This window comes from Bombyx mori, chromosome 25 (genome assembly GCF_030269925.1).
Source record: "Bombyx mori chromosome 25, ASM3026992v2".
In the NCBI taxonomy this organism is placed as follows: domain Eukaryota; kingdom Metazoa; phylum Arthropoda; class Insecta; order Lepidoptera; family Bombycidae; genus Bombyx; species Bombyx mori.
Window position 1 is genome coordinate 4,838,354 of NC_085131.1, and position 9,005 is coordinate 4,847,358.

Consider the following 9,005-nt stretch of genomic DNA (forward strand, 5'->3'; position numbering starts at 1 on the left):
GCGTTTCGGTTTATAGACTTTGAAGGGGAAGGGAAGGGTAGCCGTTGTACTTTTTTTCTTACTTATATGGGTAGACGAGCTCTCATACTACCTGCTATTAAGTGGTCACCGAGGCCAAAGATATCAAAAACGTAAATGCTACCCACCTTAAGACAAGAGTTCTAAGGTCTTAATTTTAACAGTATTGTAAAAACTGAGCTGTGAGGTCGTCCATCCAACATAGCAATAAAAAAATAAAAGAGCAATGGCAGTGATTAACATGTAATGTGTAATCAATATAGGCTCCAATAACACTAGTTTACAGCATCTTGTACTAATTGTGTCTCTAATTGTGGTCAGTGAGACCTTTTGTTCAGTTACTGCTTTCAAAAAGTATTGACGCAATCTTAGTGTTATATCATTTCAAACAATATTCTGTTGTAGTAGTTACACACAATTTAGGGATTCGTCTATTCAGATACTTTATTAAACATATAGTTTATGTATGACCTAAAATAATATTTTAAGTGTCCAGGCACCGAGAATGAGATAGACAGCATGCTGGGACTACTTGTACTTGGGAAAACTTTTTCAAATATTAGAATTGTACATAGTAAAAATACTATAGCTTACCATACCACAGTTAACTAGTAATGAGCTTTGATCAAAGAGTATTTTTATTTTTTCCCTACCTAATCGCTGGTAGCCTAAGGGGATATTCCAGCAATGCTCGGACGGGAAGGTGAGCTCGTGGGCTCAATTTGAGAGAATTGGTAACACTAGAGCACACACACAAGAGCAGCGCTTCGCTGAATCTACCACTGGATCGGAATCGCGCCCCATGGAGAAGATCTGGTGAGAAATTCAGTGGATATGTCTGTGGGCTCTGCTGCACGTCGAACTCTTTGTTGTATTTCACATTTGACGAGTCCGACGAAGACTGTGACCGATGCCGGTGCTTGAATTTTGAAGAGCCTAAAAATTCCGAGAGGTGATCCGGGGGATCCGACGAGATACGTTTAGGGGGACGATGGCTTTGCGTTTCCTCGTCGCCTCGGTTATGTAAAACAGGAAAGCCTTTAAGAGCTCAGCGGTTAAGTTAGTGCATATTTATAATATTTTTAACAACTTATAATATTCCTTTGCAAATGGAATGTCATGTCATGTTTATACACTGAAGTATGAAACCTATAAAGGTCTGTGTTTATATGTCAAAATGTCAATTGTCAACAAATCCAAACGAGAAAAATAAATTAAAAAATGCTTTTGGTATTTTCGTACGCAATACGTTTTAATTTTCAGTTGCAGTAGTTTTTGTATGTAATCTGTTTTCGATTATTTAGTTTCCTACTCAATAATTACAATATGGAATTACTTGCAATTTTCGATCATAGTACATGTATATTTTCAATATTAGCCTGTATTTTACTCACAATTTCATATGTTGCCAGTTTATATATTTGGAGGACAAATTTAAGCAGGTAAGATGATATTATATAGTGATATTTTATAAATTATAATAATGAAACTGTAGCTTAAGTTCAAGTTTTATCTACTCAGTCTTTGTAAGATCTATGATATTCTAAAACTTCTCAAGAAGTTTAAAAAAATAATTTAATAAATATTTTAATTAATGAATTATTTTGTTTTCAAGCAAACAATATCGACACATTAAAAAAAATGCTTAATCAATAATTTTTTAATTGCATTCATCTATGAATGAGTTCATGGTCAAGCTATTATAAAGTGGTCCCCAGAGCCCATACAATAAGTGGTCTGCAACCTCCCCCTTGAGTCATGGGATAGACATCTCAGCTGCGTTGTTTAATAACTGTTTCACTCTTTAATTAAGTAAGCAGGATAGTTCCATCTGCACAAGTAGGTACTTCAAATCCTCTACAGGGTGGAAGCGTGCATGTTGTGATTCCTATAGGTTTCAGTAATTACTAAATACTGAGTGTGATATGGATTAATCCAGCTGTCTAACCAATAAAAGGAAATTCCAAAATCACTGCACTTTGAAATTGTCATGGCCTAAAGGATTAAGACGTCCGGTGCATTTGTATCTAGCGATGTACTGGTGTTCGAATCCATTTTTCTAATGAAATACGTATTTAACAAATGTTCATGATTAACTTCCACGGTGAAGGAATAACATTGTGTAATAAAAATGAAACCTGCAAAATTATAATTTGCATAATTACTGGTGGTAGGGCGTCTTAAGTCCATATGACTACCTATTTCTGCCGTGGAGCAGTAATGCATTGTGGTTTGAAGGGTGGGGCAGCAGTTGTAACTATACTGAGACCTTAGAACTCATATCTCAAGGTGGGTGGTGCATTTACGTTGAAGATGTCTATGGGCTCCAGTAACCACCGAACACCAGGTGGGCTGTGAGCTTGTCTAAGCAATAAAAAAACTTGATTAAATAAAAGAAACTTTTTAAAATCATTATTTTTCAGGATTTTACTCTTTGTATAAACTAATCTGTATTATTTGCAGAGATCATCCATCTACAATTAAGAGAAGGTTCTTTAGTGTATCTTGTATGATGTTACTTGCGCCATTTTTCATGAAATACTTCCTTACCAAGGAAACTCTAAGTAAAGGAGAACTGTTGGAACATTTGGGCTTAAGAACTTCAGGATGGATACAGGCAACACTGTTACCTCTATTTTTAACTGCTATTTTATTTTTGGGACCATTGACAATGCAATTTTTGTCTGGAATTTGGAAGCTGTACACTAGTAAGTATCTAGAACTAGATAAGTTGAGGGTGTCAAAGGTCATCAGATGTTAAGATGTTACTTTTATTTTACCTTCATGATAGAAACGGTCAGCATATTTTTAACATTTATACTGAGAGTTAATAATTGGTAAGTGGCCCCTAGTAAAATGAGATTAATCTAGCAGCATATATACATGTTGTCTCAGCCTATTTTGTGATAAAAAGATTAATAGTTTTATCAATAGAAGAATGGCCACAGCTAATTATAGGTCCTCCTTATAATTTCCAGAGTAGCAGAGCAGAGTTCACAAAAATCTGTATATTAATTTATTCAAGTCTGATCTTTGCATTAAAGTTGATTACAGTTAATTTGGAGTATAGTAAACTAAAATACTCTTTGTCCAAATACATATCGATGCTTGAAAGGCAAATGTGACTAAGCGACAATGCGTGAACTTTACAATAGACTAATTTAAAGTTGAAATACCTGAAAACAAAATTTATTTTAACGAATCTAGCTGTAGTAGAATCTAGCTAGTAGCTGTAGGATTGAAATGATTTTAATAGACCTAGAATTTTTTTTTTTTGCGCATTGAATATGGTTATAGCTTATCATTTATGTACAAAGCAGTTATTGTCGCTTAGTCACGTTTGCCTTTCAAGCGTCGATATAGCTTCATAGAATTTTTTTCCACAGAACCACTATACTGGCTTGCCAGTTGGCAGGATTTGGTCTGGCTGAGAAATCATATTATGGCTCCATTGAGCGAGGAGTGGGTATTTCGAGCTTGCATGATGCCTTTACTACTCCAATGTCTCAAGGCTGAAGTGGCAATATTTACTGGACCATTACTTTTTGGAACTGGTATGTATGTACATATAAATCAATCTGTAATTTTAAAATCCTGAAATAAAATAGATAATTTACAAAGAAAGGTATGCTAGATAATCTTCTTTGTCTTCAAATTTTTATCCCAAAAATAACATAATCAATTAGATGTTAATATAATTAGAACCTATGGGCTTACAGAGAGGATTCAGTTCCTTATGAATTACCAGTACCACATTTTCATTTAGGAGTGCGCTCTGAGAAATTATTTGAGATGATTGTGTTCTTACTATAGTATCATCTGCTATTGGAGCAGAGTTCATCCATACTATTTAGAACAAATACATAATTTTTCCGTGTACAATTGGAATAAATATTATTGGAAATTAATATATTTAAATTAGAATATTAAAATATTATCTTCCGGCATCCCTCCATGGTGTTTCCTGAGCTCTGTAACATGTAATTTTTTAAATGAGGTAGTGTGCTCCTGGAATTGTCACCCATGAGCCATTATAACCACTTAATATATTATAATAAATCTAAAAAATTATATTCATTTATTTACTTATTTTATTTTCACTGTGTTAGTGTTTGTTTCACTTTCAGCTCACTTTCATCACATGTTTGAACAAATGAAGTCTGGTTATGACTTTAAAACAGCTTTGATGGTTTCATGTAAGTTTCTATATTGATACTTTTAATTTACTTCTCCAACTTTCTGTACTGTATGTAAAGGAAAAATCCAAAATATCATTGATAAAAATGAGAACCTTGGACAGGACAGGAAAAATAAAAAAATTTAGCTCAGTCAAGATTGTGATGCAAAACTTGAAATAGGTAGACAATCTGGCCAGCGGCAAAAGACAGTTGTTATCTCAAGAACTTCTTCGCAATGTGCAACAACTTCAGCAAGTGCTCATTTTATAAATATAACTGTTTCAGTTTCATTCATATGAAAGACTAGCGACCCGCCCTAGCTTTGCTTCGGAAACATAAAATTTTATTAGAGTCCCGCGATGTTACCCGCGGCTATTGCCATACCCCGGGTGACGCCGCGGGGCGAAGCTAGTCTAAAAGTAGCCTAAGTTACTCTTTATATCATCAGCTACTTATCAGTGAAAGTCTCGTTAAAATCGGTCAAGCCGTTCCAGAGATTAGTCGGAACAAACAGTATCTGTCTGTTTGTTCCGACTGACAGACAAAAATTTAAAAAAATGTGATTTTGGTGTATGTACCGCATATATATTCATAATATGCATGTAGTAAAAAGCGGTTTTTTCAATATTACAAACAGACACCTCAATTTTATTTATATGTATAGATTTTTATAACTTATTAAGATGTACTCACTACTTAAAAACACATTTACGTTTCTTTGCACATATAAGGGGAACTTAGCTTTCTTACTAGTATTATAACTATCTTGTGATCAGGAAGCTTTTATGACTTGAGATTTCTTCACGACATAAATATTTAAGAACGTACTTATCAATTTTCAGCATTCCAATTCACGTATACTAGTCTATTTGGTGCTTACTCTGCATATCTCTTTTTAAGGACAGGTGAGTTAATACATTTTATTTTAATTATAGGAGACTTATGCTGTAATTTTGCCCATTTTAAATTTATAACTCAGAAAGAATGAAACACTGCACTTTAGGGAGGATAACTAGTTTTCTGTAATACTTTCTGGTCTATAAAATATCTGTCAATTTGTATTATATACTGACAGATCAACATTTTTGTATACTGATAGATCTATTGAATTCTATTGGTACCTAAAGTGACGTGGAAAAGAAAGTGGATAATGCCCTCGCGCTCTTACCCACAGAGGTATTAAATTGAATTTAGGGGATGATTGGCCCCTTGGATCGGTCTGTCTTTTTGTAAGAGGTTTTAAAATAGTTGTCTGGTGGACATATATAAAAATCAGCTTTCAGAATTTACGTGAAGTTAGGTACTTATTTTGGGAGCTTTATATAATTCGGCCGACGGAAAGTGTCTGGGAGTATTGGCGACTTATTTTTAAGGATATTGCCTAAAATATACGTAAAAATCAGCTTTCAGAATTTACGTTAAGTAGGTAATGATTTTATGTACCTTGAGTACCTGATACCTGAAAATTGGCCGTTTAAGCAAGGTAGCAGGTAGGCATGCGTTCTTAGTACATACTAACACTACGCAATCGGGCACATTTCGTTCGTCAGAAAATACGTGACGTCTGGTGGCCCTGGGATCTTGGACTAATCGGGGGTGATGGAGTCGAAGGATTAAAGACCTTCCTAGTTTAAAGTAGTTACCGAAGTCCATAGACATCATAATGTGAATGCAGTCATCTTGAGACATGAGGCCGAAGTCTCAATTGTATTGTATACCGGATGTGCCACTTTTTTAAATCGGTACGTTTGAATACTTTGTGGCGGAAATACGAAGAAAATTCAATTATGTTGATACGTTTTGATTATTTTATTTAACAATACATCGTTTCACAGGACACTTTGTTGCTCCACTGGTCGCACACATTTTCTGCAATCATATGGGATTTCCGAATTTTGGAGAGATACCTCAATTTCAGCCCTTGCAGAGAATTTTAATTATTTGCAATTTCATAATCGGTTTTATACTTTGGTGTTTGTTGTTGACACCTTTAACAACACCGGGAATTTATGACAACAGATTATATTGGGAAACTTGAATTTAATGTTTTTTTTTTCTCTGTGACTTGTATTATTGTGTTTGTATTAACTGTTAGTGTTGTGAAACGAATGACTCACAATGTCAGGATAAAAGAAAGTTTCCTCTACCTCAATAGTGGTAAATTTGACAACTTTCACGCTGGATAAATCTTAGTATTATTGGCTACTTGTAGTAATTGGATATGTGATTTTAAAATAATACAGAGAATATCTAGTTTTAGTTTATTATTGTTTTTTGATAGAATATTTTATCATCACGCAATCTACAGTACTAATAAATATTGATATGATTCAGTGCCAATTTTACCAGATAGTTAATACATAATAGTGCCAATAATTGTATAGCTTACCCTAATATTGTTGGAATGGGCTGTTTCCTGTCAAACTGAGTTGACGGATATATCTGAAAACGAGTTACCTACCTACCCCAATCGGGCTTGTAGGAATGTTTTAAATATCATATCGATCAGCGATTCCATTCATTATTAATAAAATAATATTATTTCGTGAAGTACTATGTTTCTTAAATAGGTAATGTGCCTGATTGGTTTTTGTTTTTATTATATTTTTATAAACTAATCACAATGTAGAACGTTGTGCACTTATAATATTTTGACACTTTAAAAGATTATTAATTTTGAACTTGTAGGTTAATTAATAAATTTTAAACTTATAACTCTGAACTAATAGTTGTAGATTGAGTATGTACTGATGGCACTACATTTTTCTAGTCATACATTCGTACAGGGTTAAAATCTGGTTAGGTCAATAACACCGAACCGCTACCAACAGAATGGACACAAGTCGACTCTTTACGCTTAAAATCCTGACACATTATAAAATAATGTTCACATATAAATTTTTAATTCCAATGGAGTGCGTCAAAGTTAGTATTGTATGATTAAAATGTGCACGTTCATATTGTAAATGTAACAAACATTAATTTAATAATTAGACAGTATTAGAGAGTAATTAATGCGCTTATTAATTCTGAAGGAATTGTGAGTCAAGGTTTGAGGTAGACCTAGAATATCGACATGTAATCTATTAGTGTCGTGCCGTAACTTTTGCTTTGTATTATTTAATTAGAGTGATATTTTATGTGACAACCAAATTTATACGACGATCATCTTGAATAAGTTTGTATATTAACATTTTTGTATACTGTGTCTGCCTGCGTGTTTGAGTACGATAATCTGCGCAATGTAACAGCGGAAATAAATTCTTTTTTTTTAGTTTTTTAGTCGCAGAGCGATGTTGAAAAATAAATGATATCATGTTTTCAATTATATCCGCCATTAAAATTTGTCGAACTTTGTTTTGTTGCTGTTTGATTAATTATAATATTGTGCCATTAAATAGTTTTACGTTGATTTATAATTTCATACTTATTTCGTAATTATTATTTAAAACAGGATTAGTATGTACGTAAGAAACTGCATCACTAGGTAGTCAATTTTCTCTTATTAATTTAAATATTATTCGTGTATTTCGTAGTGTTATATAATTACCAGAATATTTTTATAGCTCTTTTTACATATGAGATTTAGGGATTTTTGAGATATTTTTTTTGTCAATTTAAAATGTTATCTCGGCGCAATCGTCACCTGTACCGTTAGCAACGTAAATGTGTACTCTTATTAAACAATGCATCTTTGTCGATGTTCAAATCCCGCAGGCAGGTACCAATTTTCCTAAAGAAATACCACGTGTTCTTGAACGACTTCAATGATGAAGAAATATTTCAATATTTACGTAATTACTATCGATAGAGGAGCATCTTATGAACCAAGGCGGATTAGCTGCCGCCATCCTTCCTATTTCTTGTATTGTCTAGTTTGAAGACGGCCAGTCGGGACTTTAACTTTACTTTTAAGGTGGGTGGCGGCATACAGATGCTTATCATCTCTGTAACCGCTCAATATTATTTATTTTTAGGTATTTTATTTAGGTAGTGCGTGGTTACTGTCGCCCATGGGCGTCAGCAATGCCAGGGGCAGAGCCAACCGGCTGCCTACCGTAAAGTATTCTGCATAAGCCTCGTTTGAAGAAGGACATGTCAAATGGGCCGTGACCTTATTTAGGTACACATATACAATCAAAGAAAATATCTACGTTGTTTTGGATTTTTTTAATTAATCATATTAATAATTTATGATGAAAAAGAATTTATGTGTTGTTTGTACCTAATTTTTCATTAGGATTCATCAAGAAAGAACACTTGCGTTGTTTGATGTATTTTAATATTATACCTACAGCAGTGAAAAGGATCCTTTAATTAGTCTTGCACACAAATATATCCGTTTCGTTCTTTTCGGTTAGTGAAAATAGCCTCACAAATAAATTTTCGATACCAAAATTAGCATAATTTTCGATGTACGCAAAAACGATTCTCCGTCTATCGGATTTTACAATTTTTAAGTTACATTAATATACAATTTGTACTAATATTAAATAAATATTTCAAAACTATGTTTTTGTATTTTTTTCTAATAAATTAGTCTATGCAGAATAAGTAGGTATAAAATATTTTATATTTCAGTCACGTGAGCAAGAGATTTTTCATGATTTCACAAGAAATCGTTGCAACGTTTTTATATACGCTGCCACGGTCCAAGAATGTAAACGTTCACTTATTTGTATAATTATACTACTATACTACGTGAGGCCACCCTGTCGCTTTTCAGTCCGGAATAACTAGGAAATACTGTACATTTTTTTCCTTCCTAAGCTGATGATAGCCTTGAGAGGCTATGTCAAGGTAATCTTG

General features: G+C 33.5%; 1 protein-coding gene across 1 annotated transcript; it reads left to right on the top strand.

Moving 5' to 3' along the window:
• The first annotated feature begins 1,166 nt into the window (after nt 1-1,166).
• On the top strand, nt 1,167-8,707 carry LOC101735415 (CAAX prenyl protease 2). Its single transcript, XM_004924546.5, has 6 exons — nt 1,167-1,460; nt 2,482-2,726; nt 3,405-3,572; nt 4,146-4,214; nt 5,039-5,101; nt 6,032-8,707. Exons 1-6 carry the CDS (start codon nt 1,345-1,347, stop codon nt 6,232-6,234), a joined length of 864 nt encoding a protein of 287 aa, XP_004924603.1. The 5' UTR covers nt 1,167-1,344; the 3' UTR covers nt 6,235-8,707.
• Nucleotides 8,708-9,005: the final 298 nt, after the last annotated feature.

Excerpts from the sequence above, each read along its gene's own strand:
- LOC101735415 (XM_004924546.5), top strand. The coding sequence starts at position 1,345 with ATGGAATTACTTGCAATTTTCGATCATAGTACATGTATATTTTCAATA. Across the intron at positions 1,461-2,481 it reads TGGAGGACAAATTTAAGCAG|AGATCATCCATCTACAATTA; the intron begins GTAAGATGATAT and ends TATTATTTGCAG. Across the intron at positions 5,102-6,031 it reads ATATCTCTTTTTAAGGACAG|GACACTTTGTTGCTCCACTG; the intron begins GTGAGTTAATAC and ends ATCGTTTCACAG.